The sequence below is a fragment of the Mytilus edulis genome, chromosome 9 (genome assembly GCF_963676685.1).
Source record: "Mytilus edulis chromosome 9, xbMytEdul2.2, whole genome shotgun sequence".
Classification (NCBI taxonomy): domain Eukaryota; kingdom Metazoa; phylum Mollusca; class Bivalvia; order Mytilida; family Mytilidae; genus Mytilus; species Mytilus edulis.
Genome location: NC_092352.1, coordinates 57,921,774 through 57,947,584, shown reverse-complemented (window position 1 = coordinate 57,947,584; position 25,811 = coordinate 57,921,774). Strand labels below are relative to the sequence as shown.

Here is a 25,811-nt window from a genome sequence, read left to right as displayed (position 1 = left end):
ACTTATATGTTGTTGTTTTTTTTACATCTGTGCCCAAAATCCATTTGATGTCTACTGTTTGATTCGGGCAGAATATTTATTTTCTCATTAACTGAGTACCCACATATAATGCACTTACAAACATGTTTAACCACTCCACATTCTCTATGAGCCTGTAATTGAGTGGTTGTCATTGGTTGCTGTATGTTATATCTGTTTTTCGTTGATTGTTTGCTCATAAATTATGTTTTTTTGTTTTGTTTCTATTTTAATATCTGGTCCTTTTAAGGCTGACTATACACAATGGGTTTTTCTTATTGTTGAAGGCTGTACAATTTACACCTATAATAGCTTAAGTCATCATTTTTGAGACTCACTGTCCATTATACAAAATCTCCTAGATTTACATCGGCCACCATTAAATATCTTTCTGAATGCATAGTTTGCATGTTTCAGAACATGTAAAATGTGACAAAATGTAGCAGTCAAAAAATTCAGAAACAAACAAATGGATCCAAAATTTTTACTGTAAGTTTTGATTAAAAAGTTTATAATTCTCTTCCTACATTTTAAAAATTGGCTGCATTTAAATTTTATAGCATTACTAAAATGGACTACACATAATCGATAAGGTACGGGAAACTGTCCTGAAAAGTGAGAAAATAGGATACTGAGCGGGATAGACGGATAAATAAATAAAAGCAAATTCATAAGCACTTTCAGAAACCATGACAACGTATTTGAGAGCAAAATCTTCATTATTATATATTCTAATGTCAGCACTAATTATTCCAATTAAAAATCTTCAATAAGTAGTCTCCCCTTGCTGTTTTCAAGATGGCTGCCGCTGATAATGGCTGGTGTTAAAAATAATAATTAAACAGCAAGAGTTGACCTAAACGTGGTGGAATCCTGTGGTCTACTCGTCAAGGACTTTCTCTTCAACTTTCAAAAGGAATTCAACAACTTCTTCATCAATCTCTTCTTCATACAAGATGTCAGTATCCACGCCTAAAAACAACAAACAAAATAGAATTTATTTTTCGATAAAATATGTCATTTTAATATAATCAATTGATTGATGTAAGTAGTTTACCTAAGCATAAGGACGTGTCTGTTTTTTTCTTTGTTTTGCGTCAACTGATTCTGAGAAAACCTACCAGACAGCAAGGAAAAAAAACACACACAAAGAAAATAACACAAGAGTCTGCTTAAGTTCTGGACTGATTAACAGTGACTTTAGATCAATACTGTCATATCTAAGTGAAAGAGCAAACATGACAAACAGGAAATTTAGCAATGTACAAACTTGATATGACTATATTCTGAGAAATGGCCTTGGTATTTCAAACATTTCCCATTTATACTGAAGCCTTTGAGAAGAGACATGTTTTGATCTGAGATGTGTCATGTTGTATTAAAACCTATGTATAATCAATAATTCCCTGTATCAAATCAATAATGCTTTAAGCATGAATTATCTCCCATTTGCAGAGTTATCTTCCTATAATTGGAATACTTTATGTAAACTTTTTGGCAATATAGTAATATTTTGTTCTGCATACTTTTTTTTCAGAAAATAAACTAATGAAATTATGTTTTATATCTTAATATCTTGTGGAATTAAAAATGTACATACTAATTTATCCTATCTTATCAGACAGTAGATATCATTTAAAGAAATTTATTAGAAATATTTGCAAAAACTACTATTTTTCATTTAAAAAAGTATAAAAATTTATTTCAATTATAAAATAAGATAACTGTGCAAATGGGAGGTAACTCTTGCTTCAAGCAAGTATTATAGTTTTTTCACAAAATTTGTCAGTCAGCTCAAAGCTTACATATGCACCAAACATTTTAACAGCATCTATAGCCTTGAGAGATGTATTCATTTCAATTTTTTCCCCGTTAGAGCTAGATGAAACATAACATTTTATCAGAGTTTTATCCCCTATGGTGATAGGTTCATTGAATCTTGTATTTAACGTGTCTCTTATGCTGGCTACGTAAAGGCTCTCTAGGATCTGAGAAAAAGTTTCTGTGCAGGCGAGCGGAAAGGCATATGGAGCCAGAACGATCCTTTTATCTTTGAAAAGTGAAACACAAACGATCTCGCTCGCCGGCACATTTATACTGGCCATTTCTGCTGTCACATGTATCGAAGTCAAGATCGCTTAAACGCTTTAAATAAGGAGCGTACTTGTTATTTAAAGCGCAAAATAGATTTGAGAATAAGAATACACAAAAACACGGCTGGAAAAACCCGGAAAATACGGATTTTCTACTGACGAACAAAAAAAACTTTGTGTTTGTTTATGACACAAATTGGCCGAAAACCTACCCGCACGCGGACGCAAAACAAATAAAAAAACAACTATGGCCTAACTGATCTTAAAAAGACTAAATATAAAATCACTCCCTTTGATAAAAGCCAAGAAAACTTTGACAAAAATTTCCCTTGCACAATGAATGTTGTTATATTTCAAACTGTTGGCAAACAGAAACTAGGTACATGACATGTAAATAGTTACCAAAGGTACCAGGATTATATTCGAATACGCCTGATGCGCGTTTAGTATACATAAGACTCATCAGTGACGCTCAGATCAAAATAGCTTTAATGTAACAATTGCTTACTCCTTACAATTCAACCCTGTCAAGCTGCAGACCAAATATTAAAATATTCCCTTTCAATGAAGCCAAGACAATGTTGACAAAATGTTTGTTTTGGACAGATGGAAGGAGTCAAGTTCCACTTAACCTACTCCCCCATTTTGCAACCCATACCATAACTATTCCAGACAAAGACTAAAATACAAATCATTCCAAAACCTTCATTAAATCAATTTATCACAAAGATGACTCTTCGAAAAAGAAGAGACCCACCAAGGCAATGTGATGAGTGAGACTTGTAAAATGTCTATCCATTAACTGTATATGTGCCTCTACGATGTCCAGTGGCGGATCCAGGACTTTTCCTAAGGGGGGGGGGGGGGGGGGGGGGGGGGGGGGGCCCGCTCCAGTCATGCTTCAATGATTCCCAATATAATCAACCAAATTTTTCCCACGAAAGGGGGGGCCCGTCTATGATGTCTATCTGCCTCAATCATCTATACATACCTCCTCGTAATGCTATCCTCCTGCTTTTATAGTGATCCAACTCCTCTTCTTTCTCCTCTCTGAATTTCTTGAACTCAGCCATGAGGGTTTTCCTCTTCTCTATTTGCTCCTGTAAAATAGATTATAAAACCTCAAATGAATGGTATTCAAGGTCAAGGACACAAGATACTATGATATTATCTTCATGAGTTCATAAACCATAAGGTCAAGGACACAAAAAACTATTATATAATCTTCATAAACCATATCTATAGAAGGCAAAAAAATAAACGAGTCGGAAATACTAAAATAAATACATGTTTTTAAATTAAGATGAGTGTTGCCACCTAAATATTTAAACAGTAATGCTAAAAGTCCATGTTTAGGGAAAACAGAAATTAATACCCCAATTAGGTATCAAGAAAAGATTTAACAACTTCATATCTTGTTGGAAGATTTTGTATTGATTTATTGTTGTTAAAATTTTGTCAGGTTCCCATCATTTTATCATAGGTTTATCATAGTGATCCAAACAGAGAAAATAAACTTTTGGTTTGAGAAAAACATGTAAATTAACACCAAGGGTATTGCCTTATAGAAAATCATAAGATACCCCTATATTCAGTACGGTCAGCAATATTCTAACTTAGGTTTACAAACTTACTGAAGAGACATTAGACTGTCTCAACCTGTCAACTGATTCAAACTGTTCAGTGTATTTCTTCATGTTCTTCTTAAGACCCTGAATAAAACAATATAACTTTGAGAAACCATATGTTCATTTTATGTCATTAAAACCGAAATTAATGTATGTACAATATCTAGTTGTTTTTTTTAAACATTTATGTATTTGAAATTGGAGATTTGATGACAAATGTAAGACAATTTTTTTGTTTGCTAATTTTATGTGCTTTCTATACAAATGATCACATATTTTGAAAGAATTCTCACTCATATTTCACAAATAAAATAGAGACCTTCATTATTTTTCCAATTTTCAGTGAACAAGCTAAAGCTGTATGCTGGGAATGAAGATTTAAATTTTTTTGACAGATTAACTAAAATTAAAGAAGATTGTCAATGTGTCAAAAGGACACCAATGCCCCAACTGAAGCATAACTCTAGATCAGTTAATGAAATACCTACTGCCAAAATTTAAACTGTCTGCCTGTTGTAGTTTTTAGCTATATATGAGCTTCATAAAATTTGGAAGAGGCAAACTTAAATTAGAGTGCGGAAGTGAACAAAATTTGCATTTTTTTTTAAGTTTTAAAGGGACATAACTCTAAAATGGTAAGCAACTCAATGTTCAAATTCATTCAACTAGTTCAGTTGCATATCCTTAATTGTGACTAGCATACAAAATTAAATATAATGGGTTGTTCCATTTCAACTTCTAGTCTTGCTGTACATAAATTTTACCTTAAGCTCTTCAGTAGATAATAAACATTGAGGTCTAGGTCTCCACTGTAGTTGACAGAACCTTTCTTGAGGCTGTTTCAGTAATAATCGGCCTTGGAATGACCAGATCCAGTATGCATTGTCAACCTGTAACAAATTATTCATTCAATAAAGTAATAAATAATTAATAAGCAGGCCAAAAAAGAAAAAGTTCTCTACCCCAGTACCCACCCACAAAAAAGCAGTCTACACAAAAAACACAATTTGTTTAATTTTTTTTATTATAAAGTATTTTTTTGTGCCCTACCATTGTTTTTGTGTCTAAAACATGTAACTAAAGTTGTCAGCCAATATACTTGATGCTATAAAAAGAAGATGTTTGATTGACAATACACCAAAATATATAATTGAAAACACCTGACAAAGTCTCCCTTCTGAAGGCAGGATAAATATCAAACGAATACGAAGCATCTAACTAAGATTATTACTGACCTTATGACCCCACCAGCTAACAGCTGAGACAACATATCTGCCTGTAGGATCCCATTCTACGTCTGTTGCCATGAAATGTTCAGTATTAGCCATCACTGTAACATCTGAGGCATCTACAAACTCTAACACACCATTCATACTGAAAAAAGTCAAAACTGTCATATAAATAATTGTATCTATGATTTATACAAACTCCAACGAACTATTCATTAAACTGCTGAAAAAAAGGTCAAATACTCAGTGTTCTCCCTTGAGCATTTTATGCTATAATCTTAAATGTGATGCTATCTGAAATGGTTTTCCTATAGATAATGTTATGGATGTGATGCTATAATTCTTAAAAACAAGATAGTTTTTCAATTTCCCCTGTATACCAGGATGCTAAATGAATTATCTAGGGAAAACACTGAATACTGTCATATGCATTGTAAAATAAATGATTTTTGTAAGAAGATTTATGGCAGTCACTCATATCAAACACAAATCATAATTCAAGGATTTTTGTTTAATAATTACCATCAAAGAAATTTTCACTGAAAAATATCACATTAACTTTCATGACTTTGGTGAAATGATAGCAAATCATGTGAAAATAAACATTCAGAAATGGCTTTACATGAAAAATTACCGTTGAGGACTCCTTTATCAAATAAAGAAACAAGACCTCCTTCTCATCTGAATGTGTGCTAGTTATCTAGTACATTAACATCCACCCTTGATGAGCAATATTGAATCTGTATATGATCTTATGACCAGATCAATTAATACTATTGTATAACTTACTTTCTAAGTCCAGCTAAAACTATAAACTGTCCAGCAGGACTCCAAAACAAATGGTTAGCTTGTCTTCTTTCCAAAGTTTCTACAAATATCAAATGTAAAATAAAATAAAAGCAAATAAATTATGCAATACTTCTTAATAAACATATAAAGTAAACCTTTACCTGGCCTTATCTTCAAACTTATAAAAAATATTCTCAATTTGCCAAAAAAATGAAAGTCTGCTAGTGAATTTACATGATTTTTTTCTTTACTATATATAAACATGAAACAGAAACCAAACCTAAATCAAACAATCACTTTATATTAGATTTCCTTGTTTAAATTTTATTGTATTCCAATTTTCCATTGTGAGTGCTCCAGTTTGTTGAATAAGATCAAAATAAAGAGCTGTCATAAAAGTGCAAGTCCTTTTATATATATTCATATGGTAGTAATTTTGTTTGTGTATCCTCCCATTTAACCCATTTCTGAGCATCCAAAATGAAAACCTTATAGCTTCTCACATAATTTTTACCAGACCTGCTGATCTGAAAAATGCTTTCATTATTTTTAATGAATCTAAGAGATGCTCTGCCTGCTTAAATTTTCTTGTCAAAGTTAAGTTTGTTATTTACAAGGCATAAACATCATATTTTTACACATTCCTCAATTTTGAAATGCAAATGTGAATGGTTTTGAACAAAAAGGTGTTTTCACAATTTTCACATATCCAACAACTAAATTTTTTTATATACGACTTACTTATTAATTCTACCTTGCCAGCTCTTATACTGTAAAATGATACAGATATCCTAGGACTCTCTCCATGGATAAAGGCAAACTTATTTCCTGTTGGTTCCCAGGCAAAAGCCATGACACTTTCTGAAAGAAAAATAATTATTAACATGGCAATTGCCATCCTGTAAAACTCCTTGGGCAAGTTGAGCTAAAAATGTTGAGCAGAAAAACAAAATATTTCAATAATAGCAAAGGAAAATGATGCAGTTATTTAGTAGACACTATATCTATTTTTAACCCTTTCGCCGATGAGTCCCGGTTTACCGGGATTCACGCTTCAGACAACTGACGATGAGTCCCGTTTTACCGGGATCGGAATACATCTTTTATGTTTCCCGCTCAAAACAGTGCAAACATGAGTTATCTTTCTTTGATGAATACCCGGATGAAAGTGTAAACATGGGGCTTCCGTTTGTTGAAAACCGTGTCAAAATCAGACGAAATTTACGGAATTTACGAGAATTTGAAATGAGGGAACATTTTTTTTGAAAGAATATGGAAGAATTGAAGCCAAACTAGTATACTTTTTTGACATAAAATGTCGTTTTATGTACAAAACACTTGGAATGGACATCGTTCAGTGAGAGGAATTTGTACAGCCTCATAAAATTTTTCAAAAGTTTGCCGTTTTGGGTTAAAAAATTACGATTTGGGGTCAAAGAGCAGAATTTTGAGAATTTCACCTAGATAATGCAGAAAATTTGAAAATTTGAATATTTTATGAGGAAAAAATTATCAAAACATGAATAAAACTGTGAACATAGTGTTAGTGAATGAAATAAATACACAAATAACTACAAACAAGTTTTTATTGACATTTATTATGAAGATCTCCCACTTGAGCAATAGTAGCCAGGGAAGCCATCGTCTCAGAGTAGCTTCTGTCTGGGCAGCAATCGGTGAAAGGGTTAAACAATAACAGTATATAAGATGTTGATTTGTTTGTACTATGAACTACAATCATACAATACATTTTAACGCATGTCTTACTGCACAAGTTCATCAAATAGATGTTTGTAGTATTTTATGGGTTTGTATGATAGATAGTTTTGGTCCTTCTATTTTCCTATCATTCTGCAAACATAATAATATGTCAATTCACTTAGGATTATTTACAACTTTTTTCCTAATGTTTTCATTCTTTGGTTTTTTGGCAACATCAGCATGAATGTTGAAGTCCCACACAAGATATGCTTACATTGATATCTATGGATAGGAGATGATGTGGTGAAAACACCAACAAGACAGTACAAGCTATCAACCATTTATAAATATAAATTTGTTCGATGAAAAAAAACACATCATGTTTCAGTTTTTCGAGCAAAATTAGTTCTTTCCAAATAAATTTGCAAGCAATATATATTCAATCATTACCTTTAACTTCCAGCTTATCTACAGGAATCTGTTTCTCTCTGATTCTAAACAATTCAAAGTTGTAATACATTCCCTGCAAAACAAAACAATACAATACATTAAAGACTATGTGCATACTACCACTGGACATTGGACAAGCTGAATTACTGGTTTAAATGCTTTTATTATATGCACAACATTACACAAAATGAAGAAATAGAAATGATGAATTTATTTTTAAGTTATGGCAATGTCAATCATTAAATGGCACAGCCCTTATTGTTTTAATTCAGAACATTTTATATGCATCTATAATTGATATTGTCAATAAATAGACAGTAATAGATAGCATACAAATAACGCTATTAAAATTCAAAATGCAAGTTTTTGTTTTTGACTTAATGTTTCCTGTAGAATTTTTTGCAAAATTATAGAATCTTCATAATTAGACAACCACACAGTAGCGAATAAGCTTAACAAAGACCTGTATCCAATGCTACTGAAAAACTTGGCTGGCTCTTAACTTTTTACAGAATATTCCCATATTGTCAATGCTTAATTTTAAGTTTGTTAGTTGGGCTCCTGCAGTGAAATTTTAAAGCTTATTCCCTGTACACAGTCACTTGGTCATACTGTGCATATTGTTGTGAGTATTTTCTACATTGGCTAGAGGTATAGGAGGAGGGTTGAGACCTTAAAAAAACATGTTTAACCCCTCCCCATGTTTGCGCCTGTCCCAAGTCAGGAGCCTCTGACCTTTATTAGTCTTGTATGATATTTAGTTTCAGTTTCTTGTATATATTTCGAAGTTTAGTATGGCGTCCTTTATCCCTGTACTAGTATACATTAAGGGGCAAGCTGTAAAACGCCTCGGGTGCCGGAGTTTTTCACTGCATTGAAGACCCATTGGTGGCCTTCAGCTGTTGTCTGCTCTTTGGTAGGGTTGTTGTCTCTTAGACACATTCCCCATTTCCATTCTCAATTTTACTTACACTGTATTTATACTGTTCTTTCTCTTCCATTTTTTTGGCTTTAGAATATCGATCTACTTTGACACAAAGGTAGTCTCCATTCTTTTGCCAATGCATTTTACAGTCTGCTACATTAAAGAGATTCTTGACGCACACTTCCTGCCTGCTTGGCATCTGTATCAATGTCACCCTAGCTGGTACATTCTGATCTTCTGGTACCCAATAGGCTATAAGGTTGTCTGTGGGGGACCAGCTGAAGTCTCTGTTGAAAAATTAAATGATATAAGTTTAATATTTGTGTTGAAACAGTTCTTATACCATATTTCTTTCAAAAATTTCTTAGAAATCACAATGTGTCCATTTTTATGATAGTAAGGAAAAATTTCATAAACTATTAGTTATCTGGGTTGTAATTTCTGAAACAGAAGTACATACATATTAAATATATGCACAAACTTAAAACAAAGTTATGTCTCTTCTCTTTTAAGTGACTAAACAAAACACAGATTTTAATGCTTCTGCTGATATGAAGAACAGGGAAACTATCCTACCAATTGTTAATCCTCATAAAAACAATTTTTTTGCAAAATGATTGACTGCTTTCTCATTCTAAAAATTGGAATCTTTGAAGCAGTCACACTGAAACATTTATTTCCATTTCACAGTGATCCAAAAGTGACAAACTAATGCAGAGATTTATGATCTATCTTTTATAACAATTTAAAATGCTAATACTTACCTAACGCCTGTAATTTTCAAACTTTTCTTGTCTAACAAACCAAAAGACTAAAATAGAGAAACAAAAACAAATTTTAAGATTTAATTCAAAAAAAAAAAAAATAGTGCTGCCATCTGTCTGTCTAAGAAAATCATCTTATTAGACAGGTCTAACTTATAGAAGTTCCATGTCTTTTTATGTCTGAATGTCTTTTAAACCAATGCAGGGCTTAACACTTTCACTACTGAATTTATTTTTTCCGCGGGTTTCTGTGGCCGAGGCAAATTTGCACGCTCAGATTCCCCAGCCTGAATTAATTTCGTGATCGGTGCTTCAAGAAAAGTTGCAACTTGAAAAACGTCAAGCAACTGGAAAACCACGGCACAGATTGCAAAAAAAACTGATACGGAAGTTGAATAGATTACTATGTTTAATATTTTCTATGTCTTATCAAATTGAAACGAATAATAAAGTCCTTATGATGTTTGAAAGTTTGATTTTGTTACCTTGTTTGCTCAATGTTGCCAAAATTTCGATACTGAATACGTGTAAAATGCATTTAAAACGTATAATATCCGGCAAATCGCTATTACCGAGTCTTCTCATTTATCTTATCAATCGATTTGGTCATTCAAACATCGTTTATGGCAAGTTCGAAGCTTTTTATCTTTCATTATTGACCGTTTTGACTTTCCGTTTACGACCGCCATTTGTACTGATGAAAAGACAACTCTGTCAATCGACGAACGACTACTCTTTTTCGATGTACAATAATATATGGAACCACAGATACGTTGTTAAAATTCAAAACACTGTTTAATTTTGATAAGAGCGATTATCAAACAAATTAGATATGAAATTTATGATTCATACTCCAAGAATAAATGTCACTATTTTGTTTTAGAAACTTTGCAAAAAAAAAAAAAAAATTGCAAAAAAAAATACTTTTCAATGCTAAAATAAATGCTTTGCAAAAAGAAACCTTTCTATGATCTTCTATACTCAGATTCAACAAAGACAAATTATATTATGCCTTTTTTCAATCAGCTCTTGCAACTTATTTTAGAAGAATAGAAGAATAGAGCAGAATAGCTGGCCAGGAATGTCAGTTATTTACTATACTATTAAATATAGAAATAAATAATCAGAATCACCATTATGTACAAGAACATTTGTAGTTTTTTTTTTTTTTAGGCAAAGGTAACTTTCAACTTTCTCTAGTACCAATTGTAATTCCCCGATATGTTACAGCTTTATTCATGGATTCACTATTTGTATTTCCAGTTTTAAAATCACTCAGTTTTCGAATTTCATTATATAGTATACAAGTCTAAATTGAAAACAATGTTCAAACCTGTGTTCTTTCACTTATAAAATGAAATTTTACATTCATTTATTGTGTACACACATAACAGGTATTCTCAATTCTTGATCATTCAGTGCAGGTTTTTTTACCATATCAAGTTACAAAACTTAAATGTACTGAAACTGAAAGATATTTTTTTTTATCAGTACATGTATAACTAAAGTCTTCAAAATAATTTATAAATTTTCAACAATAAGATTTAAACGAACAAGAACAAAAAACAACCAACATTCAGTGACTCACCTATGAATTGTGTGCCATTCACTCAAGGATTATTTCTTTGTAATTCTCTTGCTTTTCCTCACATTTTGTACACCAATTGTCATGATTATTCAGTTAATTAAAGGTCAATTTGAAAAAAGTTTAAAAGTTATAACACAAATCCATGAATAAAACTGGAACAATAAACGGTATTAAACAAAGAACACAAAGTCAGTCTAGCAGTAATTCTTCTCTGTATGGTAAATTGTGAAGCATTGAGGCATACAGAGGTGTTTGCCACATACTGAACACCCATATTTAGTTTGTCTTATATTGTCTTGCTTGCCATTCTTCTGTCTCATGTAACAGACATGACACCTGCCTTTACTATTTAAAGTTGTAGGCATGTGTCTTTGAATCAATCTCTGATCAGGGGCAAGTAATGGCCTTCCTCTCCGTACCCCGGCAGAATATCCATTGATCAATCCTTTTATCAGCAAACAAGAAAACTGAAGGAATGTGAGGTTTGAAGAATGGTTTGGACTTAATGTGAATAATCTGTAGGCATTAAATTTAACCATCTCAAGTAGACTAAAAAATACTTTTTTTGGCCATTTTAAGGTTTTCTGGTGATAACAATAATACTGAATGTATTGATCTGCTTTGTCAACACCACCCATATTACAAGTGTAGTCAACAATAGCAGATGGGCAATTAAACTCCTGTCTTGCAAATTGGCTGTCAACATTTACTGAACGAGTAACTTGACCAATGCTTTCATTGTGTATTGTTGACAATACTGATACAGTTTTTTTGTCCTTCCAAGATACCGCTAACAAAGCACCTTTTTGCCTGAATTGATGGTCTCCACGAGTTACAACATTAACTGGCTTTTTACACATGATATCTTTTGGCAAACCTGCCCTAGTGTTACGGACTGTTCCACATGCAGCTGTGTCATAATTCTCCCACAACTCTAAATAAAGGTTAGGCGATGTAAAAAAGTTATCGGTATAAACATGATAGCCCTGACCTGCAATATTTGCACCTTCTAAACAATTCTTTACCACCGAAGAACCCAGACTGCCCTCTGTTCTAACTGTTCTACCTGGATACACATCTATATATTGTATGTAGCTGTTGGCAGATTCTGCCAGCATCCAAACCTTTACGCCCCATTTATGTGGTTTACTTGGTAAGTATTGTTTCAATAATGTTCTCCCTTTGAAAGGTACCATACACTCATCAATGGTGACATTTCTTTTTGGTATATATTCTAAAGCAAATTTATTATTTAAATGGTTAACTACAGGTTTAATTTTATATAAAGGATCATAATTTGGTTCTCCTTGTCTAGGTTCATTTGCAACGTTAGAGAAATGGAGGTACCGCAATATTTGGGTGTATCTGTCTCTGGTCATTGTTGATGAAAATATTGGGGTGACCATAACTGGATCGGTTGACCAATATAATTTAGTAGATGGTTTGCGATTTATTCCCATTTGGTAGGTTAGACCAAGAAATGCTTTAATTTCTGGTAAAGTTGGGATACTCCAAGGCATTTTGTTATCGTTTGGCCTATGCTGAATGTTATAGTTGGCATAACTATCTGTTTGGTTAATAAGAAACTCAAGAAATTGATCACCCATGTAGAGTTGCCAAAAATCTAAGACTTCCTTTTCAGCACCCATGACGCGACTTGGCCCAGTATTGCCACGAGGATTAAATAAATGTGGTAAACCCCTTTCATAAATATCAAACCTAGAGTGCCATCCATCGCCACCATCTCCTCTCTCATCAATATGCACCTCCTCCTCCCCTTCATCCTCATTTTCAGACTCATTGAGATCTCCATCACTGTCATCCCCTATCCCCTGTTCACTCAAAATAACTCGCAACCTTTCCTCAGCGGCCAAAACCTCTTGTTCGGCATTTATAACATCAGTTTCACTAAACCCTTCAAAGTCGCCGTCAGATTCGTCTGACGACATTTTTAGACTGCAATAGTAGCAGACGAACTTGTACTTCCTTAATTAATTTCGTGCATTTTCCCGTACATTCCAAACCCAATTATCTTTTCCCCTCGAAACCGGTGACAAAAAATTAAAACTACATGCAAGTCTTACCTGTCTTGTGCCTACTTGTGGGGAAAAGGGCCTACCAATGATCGCTTTCATTATTTATAAATATATATTGAATCATTTATTATTATTATATATCAAACAATACCTATGAAATGTGAAGGGCTACTTTAAAAGAGCGAAAACACCCGTACTTCCACTGCTTGTTATCGAGAGGAGCCATTTTGAATCCTCACATGACCTCAAAACGTGTTTCCGGTTCTAATTTTAGAAAATAAAATTTTCCGATTTGATTTATTTACCTTTCACGATGTTATTAATGCTGCTGAAGAACTAAAATATGACCCTCAGGTATCGTAGATTTTGATTGAAGCATTGATTTCAACTGTTAAGAACGGCAAATACCGTAAAATTGCGGTTTTCATTGGGACAATATTTATGTATCCTGAAAGATACACTCGCCCTGCGCATCATGTATCCTCAAGGATACATCCGCCCTGCGCATTGTGTATCCTCAAGGATATACTCGCCGCGAAAGGGTTAAGAGCTTTTGATATATTGTTCAAAATTTTTCAACTAAATTCTTCTTTTTGCCAATTGTATTGTGAAGTAGGAACTACAGAATTTTACAAAGCCACTGCACTACAACCCAATATTTGGCTGCTCACTCACAAGTTTTCTGTGAAGTGTAGTCAGACAGTCTTTTCAACGTTTTAATAATTGTAAATCGCTTCCCTCAGTCTGCACCAAAAACTTTTTCATCTTCTAGTCCGGACACTAAATATCAAAACTTATATGACAAATCCCTATATGACTAGAAAATTGTGAAAATTTTCACCAGTCCGAATTAATATTTACTAGTCTGGGGCATTGGACTAGTGGCTAACGGTGCAGACTGCTTCCCTCCATAACTATACAGTAGTTGTCGTTTGTTTATGTGGTTCATAAAGGTTTCTCGTTTTTAATATAGATTAGACCGTTGGTTTTCCTGTTCAAATGGTTTTATACCATTAATTTTTTGGGGCCCTTTATAGCTTGCTGTTCGGTGTGAGCCAAGGCTCCGTGTTGAAGACCATACCTTGACCTTTAATGGTTTACTTTTATATATTGTGACTTGGATGGAGTGTTGTCTCATTGACACGCATACCACATCTTCCTATATCCAATAATTGTTTACTAGTACTTACTGGTGTCTCATATACACTGAGTGTATCTGGACTTATTCTGGCAAAGTATGCACCATCAGGATTCCATCTAAAATTGACATATGAAAAATTATTTCAATTTTAATTTTAGCATTTACTCAAAAGCAACTATTATTCCATTCTAAAAACTATTGTAGGTAAGAAGTATACATAACTGAAAGATAAAAAAAGAATGGAATTACATTGGCTTAACTCGGAAAATCTATTAATTTAACAATGACCTCTTCATTAACAAATCTTTGAAACACTTAACTTCTAATGTTCTATTCACATCAGATGAATAGACTTTAGTTGCAAGATGGAAGTTATCATCTATATTTATTAGAAGAACAAATGCCTGCCTGCATTTATCTGTTTTATAAAAACTTTTGTAAAGGGCACACCATATATGCCATGCTATTAATACTGACTTCTTGTAACAAAATGAGCACTACAATTATTAGGTTAAGGTAAACTACCCTCCTTTAGGAGTAAACTAGTCGGACAGATAACCAATCTATCTGTCTGTAGGACTAGACTACTTCTAAAGGAGGATAGTATACCTTAATTATAATGACTTCACATTTCAGCTAGCAAGCAAGCTAACCAAAGATATTACCTTTACCTACACACTCAATGCAATTGTCTGTAACAAAAATATACTAACTTAAATATTGGCCAAGTGGATTGGGTTTCACAATGAAAGCCTCTCTTCTTTTGACCAGTTCGAATGTCCCATATGATGATTGCACTTGGTTCCTCTGAATTGGTCTGTAACGGACTAAAGGTTACCAGATAGCGCTCACATGGTGAAAAGTCTATCAGCTGTACACCTGGATGACTGAATCTCATAATCTGTTCAAATTTAGGTCCTCCCCACAATGCAATACCTTTACCATGGAAGGTGGCAAGATAGCTTCCTTGTTGTGACCATCTGACATATGTTTCAGTCCATCTCTGAAAAAAAGACAATAAATACATAACGAATTGAAACAGTTAAGTAGCCTCCTGCAAATCAATAACCATTTTTTTATTTGAAAATCCAATTAACAAGAGTTAACATTTTTAAACTGTTTTTATATTTTGTTATTATGTTGTACTGTTACACCACTACCCTAGAATAGGGAATAGTTGAGACTTGAGAGCTAATAAAAATGTTTATCCAAATCGCATTGGGAATAAGCTTGTCCTAGGTCAGGAGCCTGTAATTCAGTGATGGTTGTTTGTTGCTGTACGAAAGTTTTCTTACTGAATTGTTTTACATTTTCAATTTTGCAGTCTTTTATATCATGTTATGCGGTATGAGTTTTGCTCATTGTTAAAAGTCTGATCCAGTGACCAATAGCTAACTTCTCATCATTAGGTCTAGTTGAAATGTCTTATTGGTTATCATTGTCTTTTTTTTTTTTATATCAACAGATGTCTACTACGAATAACATCAGCCTTTCACTGTACTATCATAGTGCCTCCCTGGGTTCATTTTTATTGTTCAGGCCATAATTTGAGAAATAAAGTGTCAGCAAAATGATTGAACAACTAGATGATTTTTTTTTGTTTATTAAGTGCATGTTCACTGTCATCTCCTGTCACCCCCCTTACCGTTCTCTCCTCTATCACAGTTGGTTCTCTTGGTGAATTCTTGAGGATAGCAGTTCTTTCTCCACCGTCGTATATTACACTGTATTCATCAAAGCAGTCAGTTTCTTGCAAGAAATACCTCAAATTTCCCTGAAAATATATTCTAAATCTAAATTTCTTTTCAAGGGGTACATATTTGTCTGCAATAGATATGTTTAATAATACAGACACAAAAACAATCAGTATTTAACCCTAGGCTTATAAAATAGTACCACAAGACCCTCAATATTCATTTTTACAGACACGTTCTCAAAAAACACATGGTTATTTATGAACTTGCTCTGATAAGAAAACATTTCAGCCTTTGCAAATTGTGATAAATATCCCTCTAGCAATTTAAGTTTTTATGATTTTATGTTTAATTTTGGATAAGGCTAATGAACAGTTTGTAACAATAAATTGTATTTTTACAGATGTTGAAAGGGTTTTACGGTAGTCCTTTACGATACACTACTGGTAGTGGGCAACAATTTAATTAAATCATCAAGATCTCTCTGTAGACATTCAAAGGTTCTCAACATGACACCAATTTGCATAAATATGTGTTATAAACTTCTGTCATTTGGTCTCTGGTGGAGAGTGGTCTCTTTGACAACCATACCATGTCTGCCTTTTTTTTTAAGAAGATTCACAAATGAATGCAAAGTTGATTTAAAATAATAAGATTGACTCTAGAGCATTATTTCATATAGTGTCGGTTTAATCATCAATGATAACAAGTACAATTGTACAAGGCTGAAAAAGACAGCAATATTTACCACATCTTTAAATGGTTTGGCATTTGGAGGTTCCCAATCATCAGGAATATTTCCATACCTAAAATAAAAGAGAATTTCTGTATTCATGTGTTCCAACAATGTTATAAAAAGTAAAATGTTTAACATTATTTTGCAATGTTCTCTTTAAAATTTAATGACTTTAATAGTTGATCAATTCAAATTGTTTTAAACATTGTAAAAACATTAACTGAAAATCTCTGAAACACTGGTTTGAATAACACACTATATAATTCAATTCAATAGTATGATGACACAAATTTTCAATAAATCGCCACACTAACATTTAATCATTCCAACGTGTCTATCTATAAGGCCCCAGTATAACTTTAAGTATTAAGTATAATAAATGTTTATAACAAAATGAAAATTGGGAAAGATCAAATACTTGATGTAAACATTAGGCAAAACCATATCTATCAACTGCTAATTTATTCATCTAAATACAAGACACATTTTATCAAGAGCATGTTTAACATATTTACTCAATTCATAAACAAATTGCAAGTTTCATTAAAAGTGTAAACGATATTCATAACCATGCAACTGACTCAACATTTTATGGATTATGAATCACATACAGTTCTTAACTACTGTAAATTCAGAAATTATTGAGGGCATTTAATTTATTACCGTCTTTTGGTATGTATAGAGCGCATTTAATTTATTACTAGGATTTTGCTATATTGAGGAAAGTCCTGTTCAATTCATATAAAAATTTAAAAAATGTGAGTTCATATTAGCAGGGCCTAAAATAAAATATTGTTTGTTTCCCCAATCCCGACCGACCCGGAAAAATCGCCGCGACCGGAATAATTTTATTTCCGATTTTGTGTAGAATTTTTTTTTTATCGAAATTCATGTGGTGGTGCGGTGCTCCTATGAAATGGAAAAGTCAAAGACATAAGAAGGAGACGCTGTTCTTCAAAGCGCCTTTGTAATCGGCATTGTTGAAAACGCCTTGATGACGCGACTTGGCTTTCTTCTTCCACGTGGTCTCGGGTCTTTACGATATTCAGAAAAATATTCTCTAGATTGTTCATACATTTACATGGACGCCGTTCTGTCAGTTTTTGTTGCCGTTTATTCGGCTGGAAACATTAAGAAAGACTTGGTAACAAATGTGTTACGCAGATTTTCGAAAAGGGAAATATTTGAAGACATATGTGAGGACATGATAGCCGATTTAAAATTGACTGAAGAGGAGGAGGATGCTCTTGACAAAAACACATCTGTGTATCCAAAAAAAGTGGTTCTACAGAAATATTTAGTCAACACTACGGTGATGACATGAAACTGGCACTAGACTTTAAAAAAGACTTTTTGTTTATGTAATTTATACATGTTTCTCGTTTTTTTATACAGATTAGACCGTTGGTTTTCCCCTTTGAATGGTTTTACACTTGTAATTTTGGGGCCCTTTATACGAGCCTTTATAGCTTGTTTGGTGTGAGTCAAGACTCCGTGTTGAAGGCCGTACATGTACCTTGACCTATAATTGTTTACCTTTATAAATTGTTATTTGGATGGAGAGTTGTCTCATTGGCACTCATACCACATCTTCCTATACCTATTTAAGTTTTTGAAATTTTGCATTGACATTAATATTGATGGGACCTCTACAGAAAAAGAAGCCTCCTCCTCAAATGATGTCAATACCTTTGACAAAATGATGGGAGCCAGTCAAGCTGTCAACAAACTTTCTAAGCGAAAAGAAGAAGCTATTTACAAGTTAACAGGTATGCATAATAACTGACCGTCCCAACATCTATTTCTTGCAAGCAAAGGTAGACTTTTTTTAGGATAAGGAGAGTCTACCCACCTTTGTTTGCATTCTTTTTCTTGCAAATTTTTAAACCTTTACCTAAATTCCTTAAAGATTTCCTTATGCCCTTACTAATTTGACCCAAGGCCTGAAAGCAATTGATTTAAATTAATCATTTGGTCCCTAATAAAAGCAGATCACTCCACACTAATCTTGTAAAAGCAGACAGCCCATGCATACTTTTCTAAGAAGAAGGCTGCCACAATGGTAACTGTTCGAGAATCCAGAGCATTCGACAGACTGCTAACAAAGTATGACTACTGTTGTGGATCTGTTATCACACCTGAAGGTTTGCTTTTAGTATTCCCAAAAGATTTTCTTATCGTTTTTATACGACCGCAAAATTTGAAAAATTTTTCGTCGTATATTGCTATCACGTTGGCGTCGTCGTCAAAATACTTTTAGTTTTCGCACTCTAACTTAAGTAAAAGTGAATAGAAATCTATGAAATTTTAACACAAGGTTTATGACCACAAAAGGAAGGTTGGGATTGATTTTGGGAGTTTTGGTCCCAACATTTTAGGAATTAGGGGCCAAAAAGGGCCCAAATAAGCATTTTCTTGGTTTTCGCACTATAACTTTAGTTTAAGTTAATAGAAATCTATGAAATTTTGACACAAGGTTTATGACCACAAAAGAAAGGTTGGGATTGATTTTGGGAGTTTTGGTTCCAACAGTTTAGGAATTAGGGGCCAAAAAAGAGTCCAAATAAGCATTATTCTTGGTTTTCGCACAATAACTTTAGTTTAAGTGAATAGAAATCAATGAAATTTGAACACAATGTTTATGACCACAAAAGGAAGGTTGGTATTGATTTTGGGAGTTTAGGTCCCAACATTTTAGGAATTAGGGGCCAAAAAGGGCCCAAATAAGCATTTTCTTGGTTTTCGCACTATAACTTTAGTTAAGTTAATAGAAATCTATGAAATTTTGACACAAGGTTTATGACCACAAAAGAAAGGTTGGGATTGATTTTGGGAGTTTTGGTTCCAACAGTTTAGGAATTAGGGGCCAAAAAAGGGTCCAAATAAGCATTATTCTTGGTTTTCGCACAATAACTTTAGTTTAAGTGAATAGAAATCAATGAAATTTAAACACAATGTTTATGACCACAAAAGGAAGGTTGGTATTGATTTTGGGAGTTTAGGTCCCAACAGTTTAGGAATTAGGGGCCAAAAAGGGACCCAAATAAGCATTTTTCTTGGTTTTCGCACCATAACTTTAGTATAAGTAAATAGAAATCTATGAAATTTAAACACAAGGTTTATGACCATAAAAGGAAGGTTGGTATTGATTTTGGGAGTTTTGGTCCCAACAGTTTAGGAATAAAGGGCCCAAAGGGTCCAAATTAAACTTTGTTTGATTTCATCAAAAATTGAATAATTGGGGTTCTTTGATATGCCGTATCTAACTGTGTATGTAGATTCTTAATTTTTGGTCCCGTTTTCAAATTGGTCTACATTAAGGTCCAAAGGGTCCAAAATTAAACTTAGTTTGATTTTAACAAAAATTGAATCCTTGGGGTTCTTTGATATGCTGAATCTAAAAATGTACTTAGATTTTTTATTATTGGCCCAGTTTTCAAGTTGGTCCAAATCGGGGTCCAAAATTAAACTTTGTTTGATTTCATCAAAATTTGAATAATTGGGGTTCTTTGATATGCCAAATCTAACTGTGTATGTAGATTCTTAATTTTTGGTCCCGTTTTAAAATTGGTCTACATTAAAGTCCAAAGGGTCCAAATTAAACTAAGTTTGATTTTAACAAAAATTGAATTCTTGTTAATATATAACAATGCATAATAACATGGTCTTGCATAGCATGATTTTGTGACCCAACATTGAATGAAATTTCCACATTTACCATACACTCTCAGTTGATTATATTTTATATGCATGTTCCATTGAGTTATTCAGTGTTTGATATGGTTTCAATGTTTAAATCCTTCTTTCAGTGGAAAATTGCATACTTCAATGAATGGTATAGACTTAATTCTACTAGTACACTCTCTGACATAACTTGGACAGATTTCTGACAGATTATACTGCTTAATATAATAAACAGAAGGCTCAGTATTTTAGACATTTTCTTCATTGAAAATTCCCAATATATATATACAAAGTACTCTAGGATATTATTTTTTATCTATTAAAGATCTCTGTTGTTCTTTATTTCAGGTGACGCTGTTGAAGGCGTGGTGAATGTGCACCTACAGATAGACTGTGATACACATGTGGAATTTCCGTATTATGACTACCGTGGCACAGCCCGATATATGTGCCTTCTGTCACGCAGCTGTGGGGGCAACAGAGACTGTGTCATTATTGGAAAATTACCACCCAAAAGAAACCCAATTAAATAAACTATTTCAAATTATACATAGAGTTTTATTTAATAAATCTGACATGAGGAAACTGATAGCTTAGTACACCCTAGAATTTAAAATACTGCCCTATAATGATGGTTTGTAATTTCCTATTTACAAGTACCAAAAAAAACTAAATTTACCAAAAAAATAAAATAATTTACCTACCTACCTACCCACACCTGACTTGATAGGGTCGGGTTTGGGGAAACAAACAATTATTTATTTTTGGCCCAATGTTATATCGCTGTCGCATTTTTAGCAATAATATAAACATCCAGATAGTTTCTGAATTTATAGTGAAGTGAAACTGTAAACACAAAATTGATTTGGGGGTTGACATGTGGGTTGGGTCAGGGGGTAGGCTTAATAACAAACACTTACTTGTCAAAATCTGAGAACAAATTAACAGAAAAAGTATGCAGTTTGTCCAGTTTGTATCCATTAGCCATTTTGACAGCTTCCAAGGCATGTACTGGAGAGGAATACTCGATAAAAATGTATCTGCAAAGAAAATAACTCAATTAAAATTGTAATGGAAATAACTCAATTCATATTTCTTTTCTACCCTTTCACACAAACTACAAAACAAACATTCAACCATAGCAAAGTGTTCATTTTATGATGTTGAAGTTTAAACTGTACATCACATATACATGGTGTTACATGTATAATACTTTAGGAAAAACATTTGAAAAAGTGGAATTGAAACAGACAACCATACCTTCATGTTTGAAAATTAAAATGCTACTTTTTAAACATGCATGAGTCGAATCAGAAATTTCAACAACTGTGGATTCATTTATGAAGTGTAATTTTCGTAGGTATCAGATTTCATGGATTAGAAAAACTTGCATTTTTGTTGATGAATGATTCCAATGTATTCCAATCTCTGCATACAAGGTTTGTAGAAAATTTTCATTTGTTGGACATTTGAATTGGTAGTTCACATATACCCATGAAAATTGGTATCGAAAGAATAATGAATAATTCACTGCATTTTATATTTCAAAACTCAACATGTCTTAAGGAGACTTACCCCTTCGTTTTGTCCCCATCTGTAGGATAATATTCGTTAACAATTTTCCCAAATTTTTCAAACAGTTTTCTAATAACTTTTGACAACTTTTCTTGACGATCAGGACCAACTTCTGGGACATTGTCTACAACAATAATGTTATCAATCCCATCAGACTCCTTTGGCTTCGATTTCAATAAATCTCCAAGTAATTCTGAAAAAAAACAATAAGTTTCTGTGATGTACATTTTACAGAAGAAAATGCATTGTTAATAAATCAAATAGTTTATGCAAAGGTATGTGAAATCTCAAATAAGTGATTTTTACTATTCATGTACAAAATCGCAAATGATATACATGTAAGCCCAAAGAAGCATGCTTTTAAGCATATCTTAATTTAAGGAAGCACATAAGTACGCTTGTCATGTTTTGGGATTTTTGTAAGATTTTCAGAATCCTCTGGTTTAATCCATTTGAATGCCTTAAAAAATTTGCCCGTTAGCTCCCATTTTTCTTTTTATAAATCTTTTACATGTATGATTTTTAGCCATCTGTAAAACGTGTTATAATATTCTAATTATTTTTTAATAGTTTTTGAGAACTTAAACTTGTCAATGATACAGCTATGAAACGTCAAGAGAAAATATTTTCCCACCAAAATTTCAATGGCTAATATCTCGAAAACAAGCACATTGACCTATATATTTTTTTGCTCTTTTAATTTCTTTATTAATCCCCTATCAATATATACTAGTGTTTTGAAATGCTAATTATTTTGAAACTGAGAACACACTCCCTTAAATATCTTGATTACTTTCCCCAGCAAATCTCAGACTGTCTCTAGAGTAATAAACAATTTGACAAGGTTTGACTGAAACTTTATATCCAAGGGCGGATCCAGCCATTTTCAAAAGGAGTGGTCCCAACTCAGGATAAAAAGGGGGTTTCGTTTTTATGTCCCCATTCAAATGCATTGACCGTCCAAAATAAGAGGGTTTTCAACCCCGCAATCCTACCCCTGGATGTGCCACTGATATTGTAAAAAGTAGTTTAACAAAATTGTTATCAACAGAATGAAAGAACATTTTTGAACTTGTTGATGAATTAGTGTTTAAGGTTCATCATAACCTTTTGGCTAAAATGGCCGTATTTACACCCCAAATTTTACTCTGAGTATAGACTAACCTATACACCTGCAACAGTTTTAAGGGATGGCAGGAACTAGATATATAAATTTTAAATGCATTTTATGTTTCAGAAAATTATAAACTTTTCTAGATTTTGCTATCCATTTTTTTCGTTCCTGCAGAAGGTGCAAAAATTAACTAAGTAGTGAAAACGATTGAGAAGCTCCCCTCATATAATCAATGTTGTGAGTAGTATTGATTTAAATGGACAATAGACACCTGTAAACAATAGGTGAATTTACAGGTTTAAACTGTGTAACTGAGTGGACCGTATCAAATGAAACTCGGGTGTTTGTTTATTTTGCTATCTTCTGCAGACTGGAAAAAAATGAACATCAAAATCCAGGTAAGTTTTTAATTTTCTGAAACGTAGACTTCATATAACTTTTATATATATCTAGTTCCTGCCATGCCTTAAAACTTTCCTGGATGTACCAGTTTGTCTGTACTCATAGTAATTTTGGAGGTGTAAACACGGCCATATTTTTCAATTCCTTACGATGAACCTTAATGTCAAGTGGCAAATATTATATATCAAGGATATGAGGGACAATCCCTTGTTAGGATGGTTGTCAATGTCAAACCATTGCCAAAGAATCCGGGTTCGTTCGCCCCCTTTTACTTTCGCACCCTACATGTTCGCATCCAAAGTCCGTTCCCACCCTACATGTTCGCGCCCAATTTTAATTGTTTGATTTAGTAATCATGCAAGTTTTGGCAAGAGTATTCTTGTTGTCATTGTCTTAAAATAAAGTGAGACAGCATTTTTTTTTATGTGTTGAATAAATCTTAATCATGAGTTGGATAGTGTATTGTTAAAAGAAAATATAATCCTTTTTATAAATAAAGTGGGATTCTGTCATCGTTTTATTTTGTGTTGAATAACTCTTAATCATGTTTTGGTTAGTGTATTGCTATAACTTTGTTTCATTGACTTGTTTCAAAACAACTAAGTGAGATTCTGACTACGTTTTTTTTTGTGTGTTGAATAAATTTCATCATGTTTTGGTTATAATAGTGTAAAATACATGTATTTTATTGTTTAATTGTTTCAGATCAAAGTTACCAAGCTGTCAAAAACAATTATCTTTTGTGTTTTTCATTTAAAATCTTCAATGTTTTACTCATACCGAGCTATATACATTCAATATTTACACCAAAGCAATTTAAAACAACAATCATGATTTCCAATTATTCAACTGGAATGTTAATAAAAATTGGGCGCGAACGTGTAGAGTGCGAACGGACCTTGGGTGCGAACGTGTATTGGGCGCGAACGGACCTGATACCATTGCCAAACAGGTTTGACAAAAGAGTTGACATATGGTATAGATACTGGTTGAAGACGGAAGGTTGATCTCTTATCTCATTTATTTAGATTTTTGTGAACAAATATAAGTTGCTTTCAGTCTCTCATGGATACATCAATCATACAAGTTACAACGCAAATTCTTTCTTTCCCATATTTCATCTCTTTTGTTTATATTTATATTTTTTATATTTTCAAACTAAGTGTGTATAGACATATATATTCATTGTGAAGTGCTCCTTTGAAGGAGGGATTTCCCAATACAGATACAGATACAGATTGCGCATAATTTCATGCAAATCGTTGGATTCTCTAAGAATTATATGGACTGGTATAGATAGATCAGGATTAAAACAAGACTTAAGGGGTGAAATCAGACTAAACATCTTATAAAAGTGGTTTTGAACCACTCCAGAAGTACGAAAACCATCGGAAGCCCACATATGGGGTAGAAAAAAACATGTTACGAAGGTTAACCTTCGTCAGTTACATCTTCATCATATTCATCAGGGTCACTAAAGTCTGGTTCTTCTCCGAAATCCTCAAATTCTCCGTCCTGATTCTGTGAATCAGATTTTTGTCTCCGCGATTCTGAATCGCTTCTATCAGCCGCCATCTTGAAAACCCTCGTGGATTCGCCGGTAGTTTATTGCGCAGGCGTAGAAATATAAATGTTAAACCGATGACCAAACAATAATATCAATTTCCGCAAAAAATGACAAAACAAAGAAAAAAAACGTTAATAAGACCAGAGACATATTCTACATTTGTATTATATGTCTCTGATAAGACGAACACAGAAAAATAAAGATTGAGGAGCACAATAATAACTTTTCCCATTTATCTTCAATTTTTACCTATTTAGGGACTTTTAGACGAGAAAAAAATATCAGTTTCACAATTAAACTATTTTCATACTTTCACTAACTATGAAGTGACCAATCTGAATCAATTTAACTTTTATGATCTCGACGTTTAAAGACACTGGAAAAGTTACATTTAAGGAGGCTCGCGGGTATAAGATTTTCAGAAAAAAATTAAAACATTAATTTTTCATTACAAATTTTGTTTATTACCTTAAGTAGTTGTTCCTTTATCATATGGTACAAAAATCATTCCAAAAAATCAATTTGTGTTGGCCCCAGGTGACTTTTAAAATGTAGATATCATTGAAAAAGCTCCAAATTATCTCCCTTTGGTGCAAAAATGCCAATTTTTTTGCATTAAAATATAAGTATCTTTCTTAACACATCGGTGACCTATATTTTTTATTGTTGTTTTCGAA

General features: G+C 33.1%; 2 protein-coding genes across 2 annotated transcripts; both read right to left on the bottom strand.

Moving 5' to 3' along the window:
* Nucleotides 1-488: 488 nt before the first annotated feature.
* On the bottom strand, nucleotides 489-25,214 carry LOC139488636 (eukaryotic translation initiation factor 3 subunit B-like). The gene is made up of 17 exons (XM_071274419.1): nucleotides 25,004-25,214; nucleotides 22,052-22,244; nucleotides 21,397-21,516; nucleotides 16,805-16,862; nucleotides 16,008-16,136; nucleotides 15,076-15,365; nucleotides 14,412-14,478; nucleotides 9,598-9,644; nucleotides 8,880-9,120; nucleotides 7,909-7,981; nucleotides 6,499-6,618; nucleotides 5,758-5,836; nucleotides 4,975-5,113; nucleotides 4,504-4,629; nucleotides 3,746-3,823; nucleotides 3,103-3,211; nucleotides 489-990 (listed from the first exon to the last, which is right to left on the bottom strand). The coding sequence occupies exons 1-17, from the start codon at nucleotides 25,140-25,142 to the stop codon at nucleotides 899-901; spliced, it is 2,100 nt and encodes a 699-aa protein (XP_071130520.1). The 5' UTR covers nucleotides 25,143-25,214; the 3' UTR covers nucleotides 489-898.
* LOC139488631 (piggyBac transposable element-derived protein 4-like) lies at nucleotides 9,808-13,738 on the bottom strand. Its single transcript, XM_071274364.1, has one exon. The coding sequence runs from the start codon at nucleotides 13,132-13,134 to the stop codon at nucleotides 11,380-11,382; it is 1,755 nt and encodes a 584-aa protein (XP_071130465.1). The 5' UTR covers nucleotides 13,135-13,738; the 3' UTR covers nucleotides 9,808-11,379.
* Nucleotides 25,215-25,811: the final 597 nt, after the last annotated feature.